Source organism: Tachyglossus aculeatus, chromosome 1 (genome assembly GCF_015852505.1).
Source record: "Tachyglossus aculeatus isolate mTacAcu1 chromosome 1, mTacAcu1.pri, whole genome shotgun sequence".
NCBI classification, from domain to species: domain Eukaryota; kingdom Metazoa; phylum Chordata; class Mammalia; order Monotremata; family Tachyglossidae; genus Tachyglossus; species Tachyglossus aculeatus.
This window is the reverse complement of record NC_052066.1, coordinates 28,916,589-28,942,965: the sequence shown is the minus strand read 5'-3', so window position 1 is coordinate 28,942,965 and position 26,377 is coordinate 28,916,589. Positions and strand designations below refer to the sequence as shown.

The 26,377-nt window shown below is 48.2% G+C and overlaps 1 protein-coding gene across 1 annotated transcript in view; it reads right to left on the bottom strand.

Annotated features, from left to right (window-relative positions):
• Positions 1 to 4,796: 4,796 nt before the first annotated feature.
• Positions 4,797 to 26,377, bottom strand: part of RAB6B (RAB6B, member RAS oncogene family) — a 199,328-nt gene continuing 177,747 nt past the window's right edge. The window contains exons 7-8 of the mRNA XM_038746275.1: positions 22,015 to 22,081; positions 4,797 to 5,019 (exon numbers count right to left, since the gene is read on the bottom strand). Coding sequence (XP_038602203.1) covers positions 4,955 to 5,019; positions 22,015 to 22,081 — 132 coding nt within the window. The 3' untranslated portion in view covers positions 4,797 to 4,954. The remainder of the gene's footprint in view (positions 5,020 to 22,014; positions 22,082 to 26,377) is intronic.

Below are 26,377 nucleotides of genomic sequence, written 5' to 3'. Positions count from 1 at the left end.
TACGGCCGCTCGTACCGCCTGAGCCAGTGAGAGACAGGAACGCCACCAACTGAGCTTCCGCCAGCCAGCCAAGTTACAGAGAAGGTGATGTGATAAGCAGGGGTGGTGGGGAGGAGGGCCAAGGAAGGGAAAGAGTGAAGGAAGAGGAGAGCATGAGATACCTTAATCTCCCACTTGACAACGGGGGCTAACCTTCCATACCGTGAAAGAACCCTTGAGGTGACTTGTCCACCTCACCAGCCTAGCTCTGCCCAGTCAGGATAAGTTTATACCCAGCCTAGGTTGGGTAGGGACTTAGCACAGTTTTTGCCCTAAAACTCTAGGCTTACAGGATTTGTAAAAACACATTTCCTGTGAGGGTCCTGACCCTAGTGTGGGGTGTGTCTAGGGTTTCTTCTTCCCAGTCCAATTAGGATTCCTGGGTCCCCCAGTGATTGATTCTGTCAGACTGCCCGACTCGGATTTCCACCGGTCCCCTAAATGACACGGGTGCCAATTTCACGCCCTGCAGGAGAGCGGATGACCGGAATCCCTCAGTGCCCCTGGAGAGCATTCTACCTCCTTTTCTGCAATTGGATGGGAAGAGGAGACCGTTAGATCTCCCCTCCATCCAGCCCCGACGCCTCAAGGGCTTTTCCCAGAAGGTGAAGACACTCTATTCTAGAGGCGTCCCTCATAGAGACGTAGTTGGGCTGTGGCCAAGGCACCTCTGCCCTCCGGGCTTGAGTTTCCCCATCTGAGTGATGGACAGACCCCTTAACGCCCTTCCCAACTCACCTGGAAATGGTCAGGAGCAGGGAGAAAACTGATAGGAAAGCATTTTGAGATCTTCAAGGGAAAGTGTTAGCGAATTCCAGGGCTTTCTTATTAAATGCTCTGCATTCTGGCCATCTCTTTGAGTGTCCCCTCTCAGCTGGACTCACCTAGCAGTCTCTTCTGACCTCAGAAAATGTTTTCCGATGACTTTTCTTCGCTCACTGGATGCCACCCCTCCAAGGTGGCAGCATCTCCAGCGCTTCATGTGGGGAAGAAGCCTCCTCCTCCTCTCTCTGTTGGCCAAGGTTCAGCCCGTAACGAAGATTTAGATCAGCGGGGAGTCTTCTAGAGGATGGGGCTGCCGAGGTCTCCTTCCAGGCTGTCAAAACCTCCGGTCTCTTCAGGCATGGCTCCCACATCCTGAGTCTGCTCACTGCCAATCCCTGAAACTTTAAGCAACCCTGTGGAGTAAGAAAGGGAACAGAGCGGGTGGGACATCTTGTCACTAGGAGGAGGAAAGGTCTCGGTCTAGAAATTCCGCAACTCAGCTGGGATTTCCCGAAGTGGCCAGTCCTCTACTCCTGGAATACGCCACAGCGCTTCCAATCATTTGACGATCCATTTCACATTCTCAAAGCGAGACCCTCGATGAGATATTGATGCATTTGAAGAGGCGGGTGGGTCTGGCAGAGCTTGCTTCCATCTTCCGAAAAGGGTCTCAACCCTCTTGAGTCGAGCGATGGTCTTTTTAGAGTGTTTACTGTGCACAGAGCACTGTACTAAAGGCTTAGGTGAGCGTCTTCTCCCCTCCCTCCCGTCTGATGACCCTGCTCCAATTTCTACGGCTCGGAGGGCTGGAACTTTGCTACCACATGCTTTCTTTGGAAAGAAGCTGAAGCCAAACGGCCTTAGTTGCCCAAGAAAAATCTCTCTTTTTCTCTGTCTTAAGGTTTGGCCCTCAGGAGAGGGAAACGTTACTGACTAAAACTAGGCCAACAAACCGAATCCACTCTGCCCTTCTGGAGGTGTCTGCTTAGTTTGGATCAACAACTGGAGTTCACACCACCTGGGGTTAGCTAGGGCTTTTCCTTCATCTAAGGAAAACTTCCATTGTCCTGCCTAAGTGGGAAAGAAGACGCTTCTTGGGTCAGATTAATCTAGAAGCTCCAAGTAGGTTGAGAGGTCGCTGAGGTAGAGTCCAACACAGGGTGATCTAATTGAAGGTTCCTCTCTGATTCTGCAAGCAGAAGAGGAGAGAGGGTGGGAGAGAGGAGAAATGCACTTACGTGAGGGTGCATTGAGTGCTCTAACAGTCCCTGGGCAGATGTGACGGAAGAAGAGAGTGATTCTGAGATGAGAGAAAAGGAGGAAAGACAGGAGGGGGATATGAGGAAACATTGCTGGCCAAAGCCTTGTTGGGGATGGAGGGAAATGCTGTGTACATATTTGGGTGTACCCGCCCCGTGGCGTTTAACGATGAGACAAGCTAAACCTTCGACTGAACACTGTCCTCTACAGCTACGGACAGAAGCAGGTGCCCCAGAATGGCGTGTGCATGTGAGATGAGAATGGTCCCCCCCCACCCCGCCTTTTTTTTCGTATTGGAAAGTCACAAGAGGAAAGCTAATTCCATGATGCCCCACCCCCAAAATTCATCCATTCCTTCAATGAACACACAGTGGCTTTCACTGTAGATGTGTCAGCCATGAAGGCCACAAGGACTTCACCGCAAGAAAGACCAGACACTGCAACCAGGTGATGTGACTCCGTTTAGATTGTTGTGAGGTAACAAAGCAATCTTCCGACAAGCACCACTGGTCTGTGTGTGCATGGGTAAGTGTGCGTTGGCCTGTGTGTGTGGACACGGGCCCATGTGTGCGCACACAAACATACACACACTTATATATATGTACACATATATATATATTATATATAGAACATGGAGATATTCCCCTGTGCTATTTTTCCCCTCTAGTTGAACCACATAGCTATGCATAATTTTACTGGTGACAAGACAACTCACAAGTTATTGGACAATATTAAGTATTTCTTATTCTAGCACATTGTAGCATTTTTCATTTTCCAGTGCTGTCAAACCAAAGGAGGTTTCCGTGTGACAACAGTAGGAGAAACAAAAATTGACCGTGTGTGTGCGTGGGTGTGGGTTTGTGTGTTTGGTGTGAATTACACAAATCTAGCTATCTATATATAAATATGTACACACATATATAAAAATTAAACATGTGACATCTGATTTTAATTAGCACATTGATCCCGCCCTCTGGAGAGGGGGGCTTCACCAGGATTTCTGTTTCCTGTGTTTCCCTCCTGAAGATAAAATTCCACCTTAAAGATCAACTGCCTTGTGCAGTCCCGTCAGCTGAAACACGCGACAGCCCCACAGAACAGATGTTTAAGAGTTTTCCGTATTCCGCAAGTTCCTATTCGTGGCAGGCTGCCATTTTGGATTGGTTTATGAGTGGTTCCCAGTTCTCTCTGGACACACTTCTAGTCACACCCCCTCATGGATATGGACCTTCTGGAGAGGTTCCGAAAATATCCATCAGACCACCCAAAGTCACACCAGCGGGAATCTTCTCTGACTTTCCAAAGTCCTAGCGACAGTGTGTTGGATGGCTGCCAGTTCCGGGAGCCCGGAAACCAGGGCCGGAATCGAAGGAGGGTGGTGGCTGGGTGGGGAAGGAGGAGGGGAGGGACTGACTTCTAATTTGGGTCAGATTCATCCTCGCCCTTGACCCGATTCGTTTTAGACCCCGGCTCGTTCCTCTCGGCCTGGGTGGCTCAAGGGCTAATCCGCCCTTTGTCCCATATGGCGTTTTGCGTGACATGAAGGGGCGGTTGGGATTTCAGCCATCCTCAGGAGTGAATCCAAAATGGCAGGCCCAGCTGACTGGGGCCATCCCGGGACCCTGCAGCTCCGCCATACCATAAAGCGACAAACAGCGTATTCTCCATCTAGATGGTATATTTAGACCTCACTGGTGGAATGAAAAAGCATCAAGAAATCATGTTTTCCGGAACCACATTAGCAACTAAAAATCTAAAAACAATTATTCCTCTAGTAATAGATCTGCAAGTGACCCCTCTCCCCTTCCTTCCCAGCTGCCCTCCCCGGGATGGTATAATACTGTACATGGCGGTGAGCTAGGATTCAGCACTTTGGGGGCACAGTTTGCTCCCCATCAGCGTCTCTCTGGATCCCTCAGGCTCCCTACGCCTGGATCGACTTGACGGCCCAGTTTCCCAAGTCAGTCCGGTTTCAGGTCTAACGGAGCATCCCAAAATTCATTCAATCGTATTTATCGAGCGCTTACCGTGTGCAGAGCACTGTACTAAGCGCTCACAGCCACTTCTTCCTCCCCCTCCGCCCCGTGTCCCTAGGCTGAGAGACCTCTGCAAGCATTGGCCTGATGCTAACCACCCGGGGTTCACAAAAGTGGAAAGGAGAAGCCATTCATTTGATCGCCCTTAGTTCTGCTCGCTGAATTCTTTCAGGACGGGTGGCTGGGCGTATTGGCCGTGGATCCAACTAGATAATTGGCCGGGGAAATAGAGAGAGACTGGAAGAAGAGGCTCCTTTGGCGTCCTCCGCTCAACTGTCTCAGCCTCAGGTGAGTTACCATACAGCGGGTGTTCGGGTTAACCGGTGGGGAACGGGAGAGGGGGAGTGGGTTCTGGAGCTGTCGGACCGCGTGGGTTTTTTTCTGTTTTTGCTTTGGGTGGGGGTTAGTTCGGATGGGGAGGGAGAGAGGGAGGCGGAGTGGGTCTTCTCTGTAAGTTTACAAATATACAAAAACAAAAAGCCCACCCTCTTTCAAATAAAAATGACTACATTTTCATCTGGCAAAAAGTTGTATACACATGATTTAAATTTTTTTTTTCAATTTTTCACAATTTTTGGCAATCTTAATAAAGTACAATATATTACAACCAAACCAAAAAATAGTTAAGTTTAAGTCACAGCTATTAAGAGTGTCATGATCACCACCTCCCGCGCCCCTCACCCCCCCACCCGCCCCACCCCCAGAGACAGAGAGAAAACGAAAAATCCTCCCATCTTGAGAACTGATTCTGTGTTGGTTGTTTTGTTTTGTTTTTTTTTTAGGAAGCTAACCGATAGAAAGCAACACAACAAGCGTGTGGTGTCGAATGAAGCTGACCGATCCGGGGGTTTGGATTAGCAGGAGCATCCGCCTTCGCTGGTTGGCGGTTCCTGCGGCTTGTCCAGCTTGATGTCGATCACTGTGAGGTAACGTCACGCTAAGGAAAATAGAATAAAGCCCGCCCGCTTCGTCCCATTTCTGCCCTTCTCGGCCGGTTCCCAAATCCCTTTTCGGCTTAGGCCCGGCCACTCTTTCTCCGGCCCTGGAAAGTGTTGGGTGACCAGTGGGACCCATCAAACGATCAGTGAATGGTACGTATTGAGCACTTACTATTTCATTCATTCATTCAATCGTATTTATTGAGCGCTTACTGTGTGCACAGCACTGTATTAAGCGCTTGGGAAGTCCAAGTTGGCAACATATAGAATGGATGAATGAATGAATATAGAGACAGTCCCTACCCAACAGCGGGCTCACAGTCTAGCAGGGGGAGGCAGAGAACAAAACAAAACATATTAACACAATAAAATAAGTAGAATAAATATGTACAAATAAAATAGAGTAATAAATACATACAAACATATATACAGGTGCTATGGGGAGGGGAAGGAGGTAAGGGCAGGGGGGATGAGGAGGGGGAGAGGAAAGAGGGGGCTTATTCTATTTATCTTGTTAATGATGTGCATTTAGCTTTAATTCTATTTGTTCTGACGACTTGACACCTGTCCACATGTTTTGTTTTGTTGTCTGTCTCCCCCTTCTAGACTGCGAGCCCATTGTTGGGTAGGGACCGTCTCTATACGTTGCCGACTTGTACTTCCCAAGCACTTAGTACAGCACTCTGCACACAGTAAGTGCTCAATAATACGATTGAATGAATGAATTCCTTCATTCATTTAAATGTATGGGAGTCAGAGGTCGTGGGTTCTAATCCCGGATCCGCCACTTGTCTGCCGGGCCTCAGTTACCTCATCTGTAAAATGGGGAATGAGACTGTGAGCCCAACTTGAGACAAGGACTGTGTCCAACCCCACTTGCTTGTACCCACCCCAGTGCTCAGTACAGTGCCTGGCACATAGTAAGCGCGTAACAAATGCCATCATTACTATTATTACTCCAGTGCTTGGAACAATGCTTGGCACATAGTAAGTGCTTAACAGATACCATAATAATAACAACAATAATAGCAATATTATTATTAATAACAATAGTATCAATATTAATATCAGTATCAATATCATTATTCATTCATTCAATCATATTTATTGAGCACTTACTGTGTGCAGAGCACTGTACTAAGCGCTTGGGAAGTACAAGTTGGCAACATGTAGAGACGGTCCCTACCCAACAGTGGGCTAGTCTAGAAGCAGCGTGGCTCAATGGAAAGAGTACGGGCTTTGGAGTCAGAGGTCATGGGTTCAAATCCCGGCTCCACCAATTGTCAGCTGTGTGACTTTGGGCAAGTCACTTCACTGCTCTGTTACCTCATCTGTAAAATGGGGATTAAGACTGTGAGCCCCTCGTGGGACAACCTGATCACCTTGTAACCTCCCCAGTGCTTAGAACAGTGTTTTGCACATAGTAAGCACTTAATAAATGCCATTATTATTATTATTTGGATGAGAGAATAAGCAGTATCTGGGAAATAGCAAGAGGACTGTTGATTGAAACTGTCACCATCCTTCATAGCATTTATAATTTGAATAAAAGGTAGCTATAGTGGAATGATTGTTGTACGTTTCACTATGAAGAACTGTGGAATTAAAATGCTGAAATATACTTGATTGTTTTAGGCAGCCAAATTGCTGGTGAGAGTGTTCAAGCAATCTTAAGTATATATTTCTTTTCAGTAATGCCATCATTAATAAATGCGGCTCACAAGGGGGAGACAGACAACAAAACAAAACATATTAACAAAGTAAAATAAATAGAATAGTAAATATGTACAAGTAAAATAGAGTAATAAATCTGTACAAACATATGTACAGGTGCTGTGGGGAGGGAAAGGAGGTAGGGTGGAGGGGATGGGGAGGGGGAGAGGAAGGAGGGGGCTCAATCTGGGAAGGCCTCCTGGAGGAGGTGAGCTCTTAGTAGGGCTTTGAAGGGAGGAAGAGAGCAAGCTTGGTGGATGTGCGGAGGGAGGGCATTCCAGGCCAGGGGGAGGATGTGGGCCGGGGGTCGACGGCGGGACAGGCGAGAACGAGGCACGGTGAGGAGATTAGTGGCGGAGGAGTGGAGGGTGTGGGCTGGGCTGGAGAAGGAGAGAAGGAAGGTGAGGTAGGAGGGGGCGAGGGGATGGACAGCCTGGAAGCCCAGGGTGAGGAGTTTTTGCCTGATGTGTAGGTTGATTGGTAGCCACTGGTTATTGTTATTGTTATTTATTGAGCCCGTATGTGCAGAGTACTGTACTAAACACTTGGGACAGTAATAATAATGATTGCATTTATTAAGAGCTTACTATGCGCAAAGCACTGTTGTAAGTGCTAGGGAGCCTACAAGGTGATCAGGTTGCCCCAAGGGGGGCTCACAGTCTTCATTCCCATTTTACAGGTGAGGAAACTGAGGCACCGAGAACTCAAGTGATTTGCCCAAAGTCACACAACTGACAAGTGGCGGAGTACAGTACAACACAGTTGGCAGACACGTTCCCTGCCCATGATTAGGTTCCAGGCTAGAGGGGGAGGCAGACTTTAATATAAATTAATAGTTTATAATATATAATTTGAAGTCCCCTTCTAGACTGCATAAGCTCTTTGTGGGCAGGGAACGTGACTGCCAATTCTGTTGTTTTGTGCTTTCCCAAGTGGTTCGTGCCCTGCGCATAGTAAAGCCCTTAATAAATACATTGGATTGATTGACCAATCCAAGCAATCCAGGAGTGAGGGAGGAAACTGCTGGCCTGCTGCCTCAGTTACTGAGAGATGGCAAATAAATCTGAGGCCATCAAAGGGTCTCAGTCACCCTCACTCCCCTCGGGACGCATTGCGGCTTCAATCCATGCTTCATGCTGCTGCCCAGATTGTCTTTGTCCAGAAACGGTCTGGGCATGTTACTCCCCTCCTCAAAAATCTCCAGTGGCTACCAATCAATCTGCGCATCAGGCAGAAACTCCTCCCCCTGGGCTTCAAGGCTGTCCATGCCCTCGCCCCCTCCTACCTCACCTCCCTTCTGTCCTTCTCCAGCCCAGCCCGCACCCTCCGCTCCTCCGCCGCTCACCTCCTCACCGGGCCTCGTTCTCGCCTGTCCCACCATCGACCCCCGGCCCACGTCATCCTCCGGGCCTGGAATGCCCTCCCTCTGCCCATCCGCCCATCTCTTCCTCCCTTCAAGGCCCTACTGAGAGCTCACCTCCTCCAGGAGGCCTTCCCAGGCTGAGCCCCTTCCTTCCTCTCCCCCTCGTCCCCCTCTCCATCCCCCCATCTTACCTCCTTCCCTTCCCCACAGCACCTGTATATATGTATATATGTTTGTACATATTTATTACTCTATTTATTTATTTATCTTACTTGTACATATCTATTCTATTTATTTTATTTTGTTAGTATGTTTGGTTTTGTTCTCTGTCTCCCCCTTTTAGACTGTGAGCCCACTGTTGGGTAGGGACTGTCTCTATATGTTGCCAACTTGTACTTCCCAAGCGCTTAGTACAGTGCTCTGCACACAGTAAGCGCTCAATAAATACGATTGATGATGATGATGATGATGATGATGAGTGGATAGGATGGGTTTTATGCCCTGCTCTGGAAATGGCCTCCCTTGCCAGGTCAAAGTCTTCGCTTCCTTCGTCCTCGAGTCGGGCCTGGGGTTTGGGGAGGGTCGTATGCGGGGTGAGAGCCCTGAGCAGTTGCCTGGTCTGCGCACTGCACTCTCCGCCCAGCCCCCTGGACAGCCTCCGCCCAGGTGCCCTCTTCCCCATCCCCACAGCTCTCCCCAAACCTCTCCAATCAATCAATCAATTGTATTTACTGAGCACTTACTGTGTGCAGAGCACTGTACTAAGTGCTTGGGAAGTACAAGTTGGCAACATCTAGAGACAGTCCCTACCCAACAGTGGGCTCACAGTCTAAAAGGGGGAGACAGAGAACAAAACCAAACATACTAACAAAATAAAATAAATAGAATAGATATGTACAAGTAAAATTAATAAATAGAGTAATAAATATGTACAAACATATATACATATATACAGGTATATACATATACAGGTATATATGTATATAGGTATATACATATATACAGGTTACTTCAGTAACATAATAACCTGTTACTATATACAGGTTACTCTCCAGTTCAACCCCATTCCCAGACTGAGCCCCCCATTCATCAGTCGTATTTATTGAGCGCTTACTGTGTGCAGAGCACTGTACTAAGCGCTTGGGAAGAACAAGTTGGCAACATATAGAGACAGTCCCTACCCAACAGTGGGCTCACAGTCTAAATTCCTCTTCCCCTCCCCATCCCCCCCGCCCTACCTCCTTCCCCTCCCCACAGCCCCTGTATATATGTTTGTACAGATTGATTACTCTATTTATTTTACTTGTACATATTTACTACTCTCTTTATTTTATTTTGTTAATAGGTTTTGTTTTGTTGTCTGTGTCCCCCTTCTAGACTGTGAGCCCACTGTTGGGTAGGGACCGTCTCTATATGTTGCCAACTTGTACTTCCCAAGCACTTAGTACAGTGCTCTGCACACAGTAAGCGCTCAATAAATACGATTGAATGAATGAATGAACTCTGGCCTAGAAAGCTACCACTCAGAGTGCCCACTTCACAGTGGGTTCTTACCTCCTTCCCTTCCCCAAAGAACCTGTATATATGTATATATGTTTGTACATATTTATTACTCTATTTATTTTACTTGTAAATATCTGTACTATTTATTTTGTTTTGTTAATATGTTTGGTTTTGTTCTCTGTCTCCCCCTTCTAGACTGTGAGCCCACTGTTGGGTAGGGACTGTCTCTGTGTGTTGCCAACTTGTAATTCCCAAGCACTTAGTACAGTGCTCTCCACACAGTAAGCACTCAATAAATACGATTGATTGATTGATTGGCAAAGAATCCCAGCCCAACTTTTCCCACACTGTCAACGGGCTAATGTGGAAACCCTTCTTGAAGGATGAATATATGAATGAGAGAGTGAGAATGAGGTAACGTAGGGCTTAGGGAAGAGGAGATGGCTGGGGGAGGGAAGGAGGTAAGATTCATTCATTCATTCATCCATTCATTCAATCGTATTGAGCACTTACTGTGTGCAGAGCACTGTACTAAGCGCTTGGGAAGTACAAGTTGGCAACATATAGAGACGGTCCCTACCCAACAGCGGGCTCACAGTCTAGTCAAGCGCTTAGTACAGTGCTCTGCACACAGTAAGCACTCAATAAATACGATTGATTGATAGAAGGGGGAGACAGACAACAAAACAAAACATATTAACAAAATAAAATAAATAGAATAACTATGTACAAATAAAATAAATAGAGTAATAAATACGTACAAAGATATATACGTATACACAGGTGCTGTGGAGAGGGGAAGAAGGTAAGGCGGGGGGGATTCATTCAATCATATTGAGTGCTTACTGTGTGTTGAGCACTGTACTAAGCGCTTAATGGGAATGGGGAGGAGGAGGAGGGGTGGGGAGGGGGAGGAGGGGGAAGATCACAGCACCTTCATCCTCTAGAGCCTGGATAAGGCCTGAAGTAAACTCCACCTCACCTACATAATAACAACAGTAATGGTATTTGTTAAGCACTTACTATGTGCCCAGCACTGAACAGAGCGTTGGGGTGGATACAAGCAAACCGGGTTGGACACAGTCCCTGTCCCATGTGGGGCTCACAGTTGTATAGATGAGGTAACTGAGACGGAGAGAAATGAAGTGTCTTGCCCAAGGTCACACAGCAGACAAGGGATGGAGGCATCCCTTCCTAGCTCCGGATGGTGGAAGCTGGAATTGGAGGGAGGACATTGCGGGGGTAGCGGGGAGCCAGCTCTGTATGCTACCGGAGCAGGACTGAGCGTGAGGGATGCAAGGAATAGGCCCGAGCTGGGTGCGAAGCAGAACCCATTTGATGGCAGAACCCGTTCGATCAGTCCTCACAGCCCGGGGCGCCCCCCGTACTGGCCGCCCACTAGGCCCGCCATCCCTTCTTTCCAGCCGACTGGGCTGGAAGGCAGTGTGGTTGGCTGGGGTGGAATAGTGGGTGGGAGGGGAGCTCTCAAAAGGGTCAGGAGACCTGTCAGCCCCATCGAACAGAAATCAGGCGGCAAGCCTTTCCCCATCTGGGCGTGCAAACCGCTTCTTTCCTCTCCATCCAAACCGCTACACTGCTCGTTCAAGCCCTCATCCTATCCCGTCTGGATTATTGCGTCAGCCTTCTCTCCGATCTCCCATCCTCTTGTCTCTCCCCACTTCAATCCATACTTCACGCCACTGCCCGGATTGTCTTTGTCCAGAAACGTTCTGGGCATGTTACTCCCCTCCTCAAAAATCTCCAGTGGCTACCAATCAACCTACGCATCAGGCAGAAACTCCTCCCCCTGGGCTTCAAGGCTGTCCATCACCTCGCCCCCTCCTACCTCACCTCCCTTCTCTCTTTCTCCAGCCCAGCCCGCACCCTCCGCTCCTCTGCTGCTAATCTCCTCACCATGCCTTATTCTCACCTGTCCCGCTGTCGACCCCCTGCCCAAGTCATCCCCCTGGCCTGGAATACCCTCCCTCCCCACATCCGCCAAGCTAGCTCTCTTCCTCCCTTCAAGGCCCTACTGAGAGCTCACCTCCTCCAGGAGGCTTTCCCACACTGAGCCCCCTCCTCCCTTTCCCCCTCCTCCCCCTCTCCATCCCCCCACCTTACCTCCTTCCCTTCCCCACAGCACCTGTATATATGTATATAGGTTTGTACATATTTATTACTCTATTTATTTTACTTGTACATATGTATTCTATTTATTTTATTTTGTTAATATGTTTGGTTTTGTTCTCTGTCTCCCCCTTCTAGACTGTGAGCCCACTGTTGGGTAGGGACCGTCTTTATATGTTGCCAACTTGTACTTCCCAAGCGCTTAGTACAGTACTCTGCACACAGTAAGCGCTCAATAAATATGATTGATTGATTGATTGTCCAGCACTGAACAGAGCGCTGGGGTGGATACAAGCAAATCTGGTTGGACACAGTCCCTGTCCCATGTGGGGCTCACAGTCGAATAGATGAGGTAACTGAGACGCAGAGAAATGAAGTGTCTTGCCCAAGGTCACACAACAGACAAGGGATGGAGGCATCCCTTCCTAGCCCCGGACGAATGGTGGAAGCTGGAATTGGAGGGAGGACATTGCGGGGGTAGGGGGGAGCCAGCTCCGTATGCTACCGGAGCGGGACTGAGCGTGAGGGATGCAAGGAATAGGCCCGAGCTGGGTGTGAAACAGAACCCGCTCGATCGCAGAACCCGTTCGATCAGTCCTCACAGCCCGTGCGCCCCCCGTATTGGCCGCCCACTAGGCCCGCCATCCTTTCTTTCCAGCCGACTGGGCTGGAAGGCAGTGTGGTTGGGTGGGGTGGAATAGGGGAGCCCTCAAAAGGGTCAGGAGACCTGTCAGCCCCATCGAACAGAAATCAGGCGGCAAGCCTTTCCCCATCCGGGCCTGCAAACCGCTTTTCCTTTAAGAGGGAGCAAGAGGGGCCAGCTGGCTGAGTATCCAGTGCAAACTTGTGAATAATTCATAGGTTTTCCAGCACTCCGAGTAGGAGTGGGGGCCTGGAAGGGTGGTACACACAGGGGATTCTGAGACGTGTCACTAGGAAGAGTGCACACATCACCACAAGAAACGATCATGATGTTGACTAATGGGAAAAAAAGCCCTGTCCCTCCCTCCCTCCCTCTCTCCAAGCTTTCTCTGGTTGGCAGGTGTGTTTTAAAGGTAAATAATGTCTTTAATGGATCATCTGGTCTGGAGATTAAGCCCCCCTGGTACTAGCGTTTCTCCAGGGTATTTTGCCTTGGAAACAAGCCTGGAAACCACACCCGCATTTCAAACCAAGGAAACCTTTGTTCTCTTTTGTTCCTGACTCTACAAAGTCTCCAGGACAGTTTCATCATCATCATCAATCGTATTTATGGAGCGCTTACTGTGTGCAGAGCACTGTACTAAGCGCTTGGGAAGTACAAGTTGGCAACATATAGAGACAGTCCCTACCCAACAGTGGGCTCACAGTCTAAAAGGGGGAGACAGAGAACAAAACCAAACATACTAACAAAATAAAATAAATAGAATAGATATGTACAAGTAAAATAAATAAATAAATAGAGTAACAAATATGTACAAACATATATACATATATACAGGTGCTGTGGGGAAGGGAATGAGGTAAGATGGAGGGTGGAGAGGGGGAAATGCATTTGAACCCAACCATCCCTCCGCAACCTCTTCCAAGACTCTCCTCTGCCCTTCCCTGTTTTGAGGGAATTCCACAATCCTTGAAGGCAAGACCCCCCAAGAAGTAACTTGTCTAATGATGATGATGATGGCGTTTGTAAAGCTCTTACTACTGGCCGAGCATTGTTCTAATCATCTGACTCTAGGCAGGCTGAATGCTTCCAGTCCAAATCTATTTATTGTACTCTCCCAAGCGCTTAGTACAGTGGTCTGAACATAGTAAGTGCTCAATAAGTATCATTGATCGAATTCTTAGGTCTTAAACTTTTCCCCTGGCCACAGATTTCATGTGCTTACCACCTTTTGGGCCAATAAGCCCTGTCTCCCTTTGTTTCTTTTTCCCCCTAGATCTAAAGCTCCTTGAGGGCTGGGATGGTTCCTACCTATTCTATTGCACTGTACTCTCCAAAGTGCTTAGTACAGTCCTCTGTCCCAGCGTGGGGGCATCTCCTCCTCCTCCCCATCATCATAATGATGGCATTTATTAAGCACTTACCATGTGCCAAGCACTGTTTCTAGACTGTGAGCCCGTGGTTGGGTAGGGACTGTCTCCATCTGTTGCCAAATTGTACTTCCCAAGTGCTCAGTCCAGTGCTCTGCACACAGTAAGCGCTCAATAAATGCGATTGAATGAATGAATGAATGTTCTCAGCGCTAGGGTAGATAATTCTATTTATTCTGATGGCACTGTCACCTGTCTACTTGTTTTGTTGTGTTGTCTGTCTCCCCCTTCTAGACTGTTGCCGAATTGTACTTCCCAAGCGCTTAGTACAGTGCTCTGCACACAGTAAGCACTCAAAAAATACGAATGAATGAATCTCCCCCATCACACAGTATAGTACTTGGCACCTCGTAAGCACTTTCCAAGTGCTTAGTACAGTGCTCTGCACACAGTAAGCACTCAATAAATATGATTGAATGAATGAATGAATGTTCTAAGCACTAGGGTAGATAATTCTATTTATTCTAATGGTATTCACACCTGTCTACTTGTTTTGTTGTGTTGTCTGTCTCCCCCTTCTAGACTGTTGCCGAATTGTGCTTCCCAAGCACTGAGTACAGTGCTCTGCACACAGGAAGCACTCAATAAGTACGATTGAATGAATGAATGAATTTTCTAAGCGCTGGGGTAGATAATTCTATCTTAAGCACTTAACAAATACCATAATAATTATAATTATTACTATTATGAAGATGGAGAGCTGGGAACGGGTTACTGGATGGCCTGGCCTCAAGGTCTGGACGGGTCTCATGGGGGTCCTCCTTGGTGTGTATGTGTGTGTGTGGGGGGGTTGCTATCCCACTGGGAAGGCTGGCGGGACAGCCAGACAAATGAGGAAAGCTTGTGGGTAGGAAGGTGGGGCAGCCGGACCTCAAGGTCTGCCCGTCTGTAATGTCCGCTCACGTCGGGGCTGGTACTTCCCAAGCGCTTAGTACAGTGCTCTGCACACAGTAAGCGCTCAATAAATACGATTGAATGAACAATCTCTGGCAGGGAGGGGAAGGACTAGACTCACAGTCTAGACTTCTAGACTGTGAGCCCACTGTTGGGTAGGGGCCGTCTCTATACGTTGCCAACTTGGACTTCCCAAGCGCTTAGTACAGTGCTCCGCACACAGGAAGCGCTCAATAAATACGATTGAGTGAATGAAAGAAAGGAAAGGGCAGGCTGGGGAGAAGCAGTGAAGCATGTCCAAGACTGAACTTCTTGTCTTCCCTCCCAAACCCTGCCCTCTCCCTGACTTTCCCATCTCTGTTGACGGCACTACCATCCTTCCCGTCTCACAAGCCCGCAACCTTGGTGTCATCCTCGACTCCGCTCTCTCATTCACCTCTCACATCCAAGCCGTCACCAAAACATTGCCAAGTTCCGCCCTTTCCCCTCCATCCATACCGCTACCCTGCTCATTTAAGCTCTCATCCTATCCCGTCTGGACTACTGCATCAGCCTTCTCTCTGATCTCCCAACCTCGTGTCTCTCCCCACTTCAATCCATATTTCATGCTGCTGCCCGGATTGTCTTTGTCCAGAAACGCTCTGGGCATGTTACTCCCCACCTCAAAAATCTCCAGTGGCTACCAGTCAATCTGCGCATCAGGCAGAAACTCCTCCCCCTGGGCTTCAAGGCTGTCCATCCCCTCGCCCCCTCCTACCTCACCTCCCTTCTCTCTTTCTACAGTCCAGCCCGCACCCTCCGCTCCTCTGCCGCTAATCTCCTCACCGTGCCTCGTTCTCGCCCATCCTGCCATCGACCCCCGGCCCACGTCATCCCTCGGGCCTGGAATGCCCTCCCTCTGCCCACCCGCCAAGCTAGCTCTCTTCCTCCCTTCAAGGCCCTACTGAGAGCTCACCTACTCCCGGAGGCCTTCCCAGACTGAGCCCCTTCCTTCCTCTCCCCCTCGTCCCCCTCTCCATCCCCTCCATCTTACCTCCTTCCCTTCCCCACAGCACCTGTATATATGTATATATGTTTGTACATATTTGTTACTCTATTTATTTATTTATTTTACTTGTACATATCTATTCTATTTATTTTATTTTGTTAATATGCTTGGTTTTGTTCTCTGTCTCCCCCTTTTAGACTGTGAGCCCACTGTTGGGTAGGGACTGTCTCTATGTGTTGCCAACTTGTACTTCCCAAGCGCTTAGTACAGTGCTCTGCACACAGTAAGTGCTCAATAAATACAATTGATGATGACTGCTTGCCTAAACCTCCTATCGGGCTGTCTGCTGCCTTCATGCTTCATTTGGCATACGTAAACACATACACACACACACACACACACACACACACACACACACACACACACACACACACACACACACACACACACACACACTGAGACTTAGATTGTGAGTCCTCCTGGGGGTCCTGATTATATCTACCCCAGCCTTAGACCATAGTAAGCACTTAACTGATACCACAGTTATTCTTATTATTATCATTATTATTATTGTTATTATCACACACCCACGCAAACATATGGACGCGCACAAGCAATCGCACAATCACGTACACACAGACACATGCCTGCGCACTACCATACACAAACACAAAGACGCACATCCTTGGCCTCTGTCACACAGCTCTGTGAGCCCTTAAGTTGGGAGAGATGGGAGACAGCTAAGGGATCCAGACTGGAGAACTGTAACATCAAGCGCTTAGTATAGTGCTCTGCACACAGTAAGCACTCAATAAATACGATTAAATACGATTGAATGAATCCCTGACAGGAATAGAGCAAAGCTTATAACAAAGGGACAAAAGTCAATCCACCAGGGCTCTCGAAAGCAAACCAAGAAGCAAACATTTTCCTCATCCTCCATCGGGATGGACATGCAACACTGACTTGGGGAGGCGGGCGGGGATGGGCTCTGGAACATCCCTGGGGCTGACAGTCTCAATCCCCATTTTACAGGTGAGGGAATTGAGGCACAGAGAAGTGAAGTGACTTGCTCAAGATCACACAGCAGACAAGTGGCATGACATGACATAATTTTTAGAAGTGTTACCTGCCCAAAGGGAATTTACAGTCTCCCCCTCCCATCCTCTTCTCCCCCTCCCATCCTCTTCTCCCCCTCCCATCCTCTTACTGTGGGGGTTCCCCAAGGTTCAGTGCTTGGTCCCCTTCTGTTCTCAATCTACACTCACTCCCTTGGTGACCTCATTCGCTCCCACGCCTTCAACTATCATCTCTACGCTGATGACACCCAGATCTACATCTCTGCCCCTGCTCTCTCCCCCTCCCTCCAGGCTCGCATCTCCTCCTGCCTTCAGGACATCTCCATCTGGATGTCCGCCCGCCACCTAAAGCTCAACATGTCGAAGACTGAGCTCCTTGTCTTCCCTCCCAAACCTTGTCCTCTCCCTAACTTTCCCATCTCTGTTGACGGCACTACCATCCTTCCCGTCTCACAAGCCCGCAACCTTGGTGTCATCCTCGACTCCGCTCTCTCATTCACCCCTCACATCCAAGCCGTCACCAAAACCTGCCGGTCTCAGCTCCGCAACATTGCCAAGATCCGCCCTTTCCTCTCCATCCAAACCGCTACCCTGCTAATTCAAGCTCTCATCCTATCCCGTCTGGACTACTGCACTAGCCTTCTCTCTGATCTCCCATCCTCGTGTCTCTCTCCACTTCAATCCATACTTCATGCTGCGGCCCGGATTATCTTTGTCCAGAAACGCTCTGGACATATTACTCCCCTCCTCAAAAACCTCCAATGGCTACCGATCAATCTGCGCATCAAGCAGAAACTCCTCACCCTGGGCTTCAAGGCTCTCCATCACCTCGCCCCCTCCTACCTCACCTCCCTTCTCTCCTTCTACTGCCCAGCCCGCACCCTCCGCTCCTCCACCACTAATCTCCTCACTGTACCTCGCTCTCGCCTGTCCCGCCATCGACCCCCGGCCCACGTCATCCCCCGGGCCTGGAATGCCCTCCCTCTGCCCATCCGCCAAGCTAGCTCTCTTCCTCCCTTCAAGGCCCTGCTGAGAGCTCACCTCCTCCAGGAGGCCTTCCCAGACTGAGCCCCTTCTTTCCTCTCCCCTCGTCCCCCTCTCCATCCCCCCGTCTTACCTCCTTCCCTTCCCCACAGCACCTGTATATATGTATATATGGTTGTACATATTTATTACTCTATTTATTTATTTATTTATTTATTTTACTTGTACATTTCTATCCTACTTATTTTATTTTGTTGGTATGTTTGGTTCTGTTCTTTGTCTCCCCCTTTTAGACTGTGAGCCCACTGTTGGGTAGGGACTGTCTCTATGTGATGCCAATTTGTACTTCCCAAGCGCTTAGTACAGTGCTCTGCACATAGTAAGCGCTCAATAAATACGATTGATTGATTGATTGATTGAAGTGGCAGAGTCAGGCACACCCCAAACCCCGCTTTAGCCCTTAATGACAATTTCCTTAAGACTTTCACCAGAGTTTCCCTACGATTTCTTGGGGCGCCTCTCCCCTCTCCCCTCCCTGCTCAGCCCTGCCCAAGAAATGACAGTGGGAAGGAGAAGAGACAACTGGAGAGTCCACAAAGAGCACGGGCTTTGGAGTCAGAGGCTGTGGGTTCGAGTCCCGGCTCTGCCATATGTCTGCTGTGTGACCTTGGGCAAGTCACTTAACTTCTCGGAGCCTCAGTTACCTCATCTGTAAAATGGGGATGATGACTGTAAGCCCCACGCGGGACAACCTGATCACCTTGTATCCCCCCCCAGCGCTTAGAACAGTGCTTTGCACATAGTAAGCGCTTAACAAATGCCATCATTATTATTATTCAGCAGCTCCAAGAACAGTGAGCTGTGAAGGTCATCCTCCTCTTCCTCTTTATCCCCAATCCCTCGTCCCTGACAGTCTCCATTTCCCCAGCAGTTCATTCATTCATTCATTCATTCAATCGTATTTATTGAGCGCTTTCTGTGTGCAGAGCACTGTACTAAGCGCTTGGGAAGTCCAAGTCGGCAACATATAGAGACGGTCCCTACCCAACAACGGGCTCACAGTCTAGAAGGGGGAGACAGACAACAAAACAAAACATGTGGACAGGGGTCAAGTCATCAGAATAAATCGAAGTAAAGCTAGAATTTCATTCATTCATTCAATCGTATTTATTGAGCGCTTACTGTGCGTAGAGCACTGTACTAAGCGCTTGAGCAGTTGTCACTGGTGAAGGGCTTCTGGAGCCCCGGGACACCCTCGCCCCTTTCCTGATACCCCAATGTGTCTCACAACTGGAGGCTTGCATGACACTGAGCCTTTTAGACTGTGAGCCCACTGTTGGGTAGGGACTGTCTCTATATGTTGCCAACTTGTACTTCCCAAGCGCTTAGTACAGTGCTCTGCACACAGTAAGCGCTCAATAAATGGAATTGATTGATTGATTGAGCCGAAGTCCCCATTAGCAGCAGGACTTTTTTTTATCTAAGGCAAAACGATTCGGCAAAGCACACTCCAGGTTGATTTGTGCCCCAGCTCCCGTGGGGACAGAACATGTTTAGAAAGGGCTCTAGAGGTTACCCGGTCCCACACCCCAAAATCCAGACAGGCCTGCTAACAATAACAATATTGGCATTTGTTAAGCACTTACTATGTGTCAAACACTGTTCTAAGAGTTGGGGGAGTTACAGGCTAATCAGATTGGACACTGTCCCTGTCCCATATGAAGCTCACAGTTTTAATCTCCATTTTACAGATGAGGTACCTGAGAATCAATCAATCAATCAATCAATCAATAAATCATATTTATTGAGCGCTTACTGTGTGCAGAGCACTGTACTAAGCGCTTGGGAAGTACAAGTTGGCAACATATAGAGACAGTCCCTACCCAACAGTGGGCTCACAGTCTAGAAGTGAAGTGACTTGCCTGAGGTCGCACAGCAAACAAGTGGAGGAACTGGGATTAGAACCCACAACCTTCTGACCCCCAGGACTGTTCTCTAGCCACTAGGTCACACTCAAAGCCAACATCCTAAATGATAATAATAATATACAATATAATAATATATGATATTATTAAAATATATAATACAATGCAATAACAATATAATATAATCATGCTCCTCCCCCTCCCCATCCCCCCAACCTTACCTCTTTCCCCTCCCCACAGCACCTATATATATGTATATATGTTTGTATGTATTTATTACTCTATTTATTTATTTAATTTGTACATATTTATTCTACTTATTTTATTTTGTTAATATGTTTTGTTTTGTTGTCTGTCTCCCCCTTCTAGAGTGTAAGCCCGCTGTTGGGTAGGGACTGTCTCTATATGTTGCCAACTTGTACTTCCCAAGCACTTAGTACAGTGCTCTGCACACAGTAAGTGCTCAATAAATATGATTGAAATGACGATGGCATTTGTTAAGCGCTTACTATGTGCAAAGCACTGTTCTAAGTGCTGGGGAGGATATAAGGTGATTAAGTTGTCCCACATGGGGCTCACAGTCAATCCCCATTTTACAGATGAGGTAGCTGAGGCTCAGAGAAGTTAAGTGACTTGCCCAAGGTCACACAGCAGACATGTGGTGGAGCCGGGATTCAAACTCCTGACCTCTGATTCCAAAGCCCAGGCTCTTTCCACTGATCCACACTGGTTCTCTAAATACCAACATTATTATCATTATTAACAACAATAATAATAATACTGGCGTTTGTGAAGCGCTTACTATGTGCCAAGCACTTTTCTAAGCGCCTGGATAGATACAAGGTGATCAGATTGTTCCACGTGGGGCTCACAGTCTTCATCCCCATTTTACTGATGAGGGAACTGAGGCACAGAGAAGTTAAGTGACTTGCCCAAAGTCACACAAGTGGCGCATCGGAGTCGGTGCCATCCTGTAAGTCCTCAATAAATATGATTGATTGATTGATTGATCCTGTACTGAATTATCCAGGGAGGGGATTTGGCCACCTCCTCCAGGCACCCAAGCCAATGGCCTGGGATGCGTTGACTGGTCCAGAAAGTCTCGGCCTCTCCCTTTCTGAGCAGGCCAGGAGGTTTTCCTGGAGGAGTGAGCTGAAACCCAGACAGTGGAGAGGCCGGGAATGGGATGAGACCTAGCCAAAGAGAAGCCACAGGCCAATGCTGGAGGTGAACCAAGCTGTCCTCCCCCTGAGACCCTACAAAAAATCATCCTAATGGAATGAGCACGCGCCAGAGAGTCTGAGAAATAGTAGTAATAATAATTGTAGTATTGGTTAAGCGCTTACTATGTGCCAAGCTCTGTACTTATCGCTGGGAAGGTACAAGTTCATCAGGTTGGACATAGTCCCTGTCCCACCTGGGGCTCCCAGCCTGAGTGGGAGGGGCTAGAGATATTGAATTCCCATTTCACAGATGAGGGAAATGAGGCACGGAGAAATCAAGTGACTTGCCCAAAAGGTCACACAGCAGCTTAAGTGGTGGAACTGAAAGTAGTACTCAGGTCCTTTGATTCCCTGGCCTGCGATCTTTCCACTAGGACACACTGCTTCTCCTGAGTTTTAATCCTGGCCCTGCCACGTGCCTGCTGAGTAACCTTGGGCAAGTCACTTCACTTCTCTGTACCTCAGTTTTCTCATCTGCAAAAATGGGTATTAAATGCCTTTTCTCACTCCCCATTGTGGGGCAGAGATTGTGTCTGATCTGCCTGTACTCCAGCCCTTTATACAGTACTTAGTACATAATACGTGTTTAACAAAAATACAATTACTATTATTATTATTGTTTTTCAAGCCGCAGTTACCCCAACCTGGGCCTAAGCATTTCTGAGGCCTTCCTAGGAGACCTGCATTCCTCTCTTCCTCTCATTCATTCATTCAATCACATTTATTGAGCGCTTACTGTGTGCGGAGCATTGAACTAAGCGCTTGGGAAGTACAAGTTGGAAACATATAGAGACGGTCCCTACCCAACAGTGGGCTCCTCTCCTCTCCTGTCCTCATTCACCTAAGAAGGAGACAGAAGTGCCATCAAATCTTCTCCGCCCACCTCGCTCCTCTCCTACTCCGCTTCTCTGGGATGACTATCATTGTTCGAAATTCTTTCATTTGAGACCCTCGGATTCCTCCCCCTTCTTTGAAAACTTTCCCCAGCCCCTTACGCCCCTCAAAGAGCCAGGCAAGGGCCCGGCCATGGCGTACCTTCTGGCCCTCTGCTTCCCAGCTCTCCTTGGCATGGGGAATGGACTATCTGTCCATAGGAAAGGATACTTCCTTCTTTGCTCTTCTCCTGGACGTTCTCCATTCCTGGCAGAGCTGATGCCACACGCCGGAAAAGCTGGGAATAGAGGGAAAACAATGCATGAGAAGCGTTGGAGAACAGCAGCGCCCCGCTCACTCCCCCACAACCCTCTGGAAATGCTTAGCAGCATGACCTAGTCTAAAGAGCACAGGCCTGGGGGTCAGAGGACCTGAACAATAATAATAATAATAATAATAATAGTACTTGTTAAGTATTCACTATGTGCCAAGCACTGTTCTAAGCACTGGGGTAATAGTAATGATGGCATTTATTAAGCGTTTACTATGTGCAAAGCACTGTTCTGAGCGCTGGGGAGGTTACAAGGAGATCAGGTTGTCCCACGGAGGGCTCACAGTCTTAATCCCCATTTTACAGATGAGGTAACTGAGGCCCAGAGAAGTTAAGTGACGTGTCCAAAGTCACACGGCTGACAATTGGCGGAGCCAGGATTTGAACCCATGACCTCTGACTCCAAAGCCCGGTCTCTTTCCACTGAGCCATGCTGCTTCTCAAGTTAATCAGGTTGGACGTAGTCCCTGACCCATACAGGCCTCACACTCTTAGAGTCACAGAGACTAGGAGAAGTTAAGTGACTTCCCCAAGGTCACACAGCAGACAAGTGACAAGTGGGATTAGAACCCAGTTCTTTCTGATTCCCAGGCCCATCCTCTATCCACTAAGCCACGCTGCTTCTAATCCCAGTTCTACCTAATAATAATAATAATAATGGCATTTATTAAGCACTTACTATGTGCAAAGTGCCGTTCTAAGCGCTGGGGAGGTTACAAGGTGATCAGGTTGTCCCACAGGGGGCTCACAGTCTTCATCGCCATTTTACAGATGAGGTCACTGAGGCCCAGAGAAGTGAAGTGACTTGCCCAAAGCCACACAGCTGACAAGTGGTGGAGCCTGGGTTTGAACCCATGACCTCTGACTCCTAAGCCCGTGCTCTTTCCACTGAGCCACGCCACTTCTCGGATTTTCACTTCCCAAGCCCTTAGTACAGTGCTCTGCATACAGTAAGTGCTCAGTAAATATGACTGAATGGATGAACCACTGCATTAGGTGTCCACCAGCCCCAGCAGAGTAAGGGGAGCCCAGGGGGAAGATCAATGGGACTGCACCTTTCTGGGGAGGGAGGAAAAGGCTCAGCAGTGATTTGGGAGATGTCAACGCCTGTCACCCCTTAGCCATGTGGCCTCTCAGCCCAGTAGCCTCTCAGATCTGTCACCCCTCACTCTGGTGGCCCCTCAGCCCTGGTGGCTCTTCAGCCTTGTGGCCTGTTGTGCAGTTTGTAGGAGGTATGGGGGGCTTCTTAGCATCCTGGGGTACAGAAGAGACACGCTGGAGCTATCAGCAAACTCAATCTCTAACCAGTGAGGAACGTGAAGGACACCAACCATGAAGGCTGACCTTTTTGAGAAGCACCTTGGAGCTCCAAATTACATTATGAGCCCCATGAGGGAACGTGGACCGTGTTTGGATCCTACATGTGTGTTTTCTCTCAGCACTTACTTCAATGCTTTGAGCACAGTAAGCCCGCACTAAATACTATGACTACTAAAGGTGCTAGTGGCCAGCAGGTATCTGGCATCCTCGATCAGAGCTTGCTGGTTCCTTAGACGAAAAGCACGGCTTCCTACCTAGGGAATCTCACGCGCAAATCCGAGAATGCTCTCTCGCCTCGTCTACTTTTCAGAGAAATGGAATGACCTCCATATCCTGACATGATTTATTGCTTCAGGAAAAAACGGGTACTAGCGGTTGCAGTGCTGGAAATGAAAAGAGTTTATCTTGGGAACTCTGTTAAGTTATTTGCATAATAATCTGTATGGATTTGAATAAGTTATGTGAGCAGTAGGCACTCTTCTCCTGCCATCAGCCAGAAAAAAATAATTTGGAACTCCTTTCAAAGAAAGAGAAGGAGTCTCATGAGTCTCACTGCCATCTCTGCCTCCCTCTCCCCATATAATATTCAAAGTTTCATTAAATTATTATTATTAATATTATATGTGTTAAATGCTTACTTTGTACCAAGCATGGACTAGGCCTAGGGGTAGACAGAAGAGAAATGAGTCAGGCACTGTCCCTATTCCTAGTTTAAATAGGAGGGAGAACAGGTATCGAATCCCCATTTTACAGATGAGGAAACTGGGCATGGAGAAGTTAATTGACTTGCCCATGGTCACACCTCAGACAAATGGCAGAGCAAGGATTAGGGCCCAGATCCCCTGACTCCAAAGGCCATGCTCTTTCCGCTAGTCTGTTCCAGCTGTTTCTCAACCACTCATTTGCTCCTCCTCGCCTTCAATGAAACGTGGCTTCCTCCAGACTACTATGTCTCCCACACCACGCTCTCGAGGGGGCCTCATCTTCTCCCTCTGCCTAATCTTCACTGGGGAAGCGGGAAGAGTTGACTTCCTTCTTGCCCCCCAAACCAATGCCCCTTTTGTACCATCCCCTCACCCCCATCTCTTTCCTTCCCTTCCTTTGAAATCCACCTCATCCGTCTCTACTACCCACTCTAATGACTTATCACCGTTATTTACCAGTCAATAGTATTTCTTCAGCACTTACTGTATGCAGAGTACTGTGCTAAGTGCTTGGGAGAATACAATGTAACAATAAACAGATACATTCCTTGCCCACAACGAGCTTACAGTCTAGATGGTCACTCATCAGACCCCTCCTCCAACTCTCTGAACTACTTCAACCCCTTTTTCACTTTCCTTCTCTGTTTTTCTTCTCCTCTAAACGAGCCCACTGTTGGGTAGGGACTGTCTCTATATGTTGCCAACTTGTACTTCCCAAGCGCTTAGTACAGTGCTCTGCACACACTAAGTGCTCAATAAATACTATTGATTGATTGATTGATTGATCCTTGGAGACTTCAACATCATGTAAAAGTTCCCAACAATGCTTCCGCCACCCACTTCCTCCCACTCCTCAACTCCGCCGACCTCCGGCTCCACCCCACCTCGCCCATTCACCAATTTGGACCCACACTCGAGCTCTCATCCCTAGTCACTGAAAGTTCTCTTCCCTCACCAACTCGGAAATTCCAATCTCCAACCTCAACCTCCTCACCTGCCTTCTTTCCCGGAAACCCCCTCCCATCAAAACTGTCCTGTTCCCCCTTAGAGATCTCCAATCTCTCGACCGCCTCCTGTTTTCCCGAGTCATCATCCCCCATTTGGTTTCTACACTCAACCTATTTTCTTTTGCCACACAAATCCACTCTCTCAACTCCACCCTCTCCACTGCCTCCTTCATTCCCCAGCCCCTTCCTTTGGTGATCTTATGCCACTGACCCACAGTCCTGGATCACCTCCACAGTTCAAGTCCTCCACTTTTACGCATGAGCCGCGGAACGTTGCTGGTAGAAATTGGGACACAAGACCGACCTTGTCCATCATAAACTCATCCTCACCTGCCCTCTCCTCCACCCAAAAACATTTCTCCATCCTTATTGACTCTCATACCCATTTCTCACACCAGCTGTTTCAGACTTTAAACTCAAATGTCCTGTCCTCCCGCCCCAACGATCTCTTTCCCCTAATGACCTGGTTGTGTATTTCATTGATAAACAGAAACCGTGAGATATGATCTTCCCAAAATCTCCCCTGCATCTCTCCAGTCTCCCCCTCCTCCTGCCCCATCTTTGACCTCTCAGCGGTATTCTCCCGCTTCCTTTCAAAATCCACCCCTCCACCTGTGCCTCTGACCCCATCCTTAGCACCATGTTATAACAGTCGTCCCCTGCCTAATTTCTCCCTGGAAGTCATCTTCAACCTTTGCATTGGATCCTTCCCTGTCGCTTTCAAACAAGCCCATGTATCTACTATCCTAAAAAAAACCCCTCCCTTGGCCTTATTACACCCTCCTATGATGCCCCATCTCCCTCTCTTTCTTTTCCATTCCATTCCTTTCCAAACTCCTTGAGCGAGTCGCGTACACCCCGTCTCCACTTCCCTTCCTCCGATTCTCTCCTTGACACCCTACAATCTGTCGTCCACCCCCTTCACTCCTCTCTGAGGTCACCAATGACTCTGTTGGGTTCCCTTCTCCCCAGTGCTTAGTTCAGTGCTCTGCACACCGTAAATCCTGGATAGATACCATCGAACGATTGATTAGAATTGGTAGCCACGATCGCTGCCTGCAAGCATCTTACAGTCCAGAGGAGAATTATCTTTGCTTGGAAGGGGGTTTGGATGAGACTGGATTTCTTCTGGGCAATCCCAAAAAATTATTATGATTATTATCATGGTATTTGTTAATCACTTACATTTATTCATTCATTCAATCGTTTTTATTGAGCGCTTACTGTGTGCA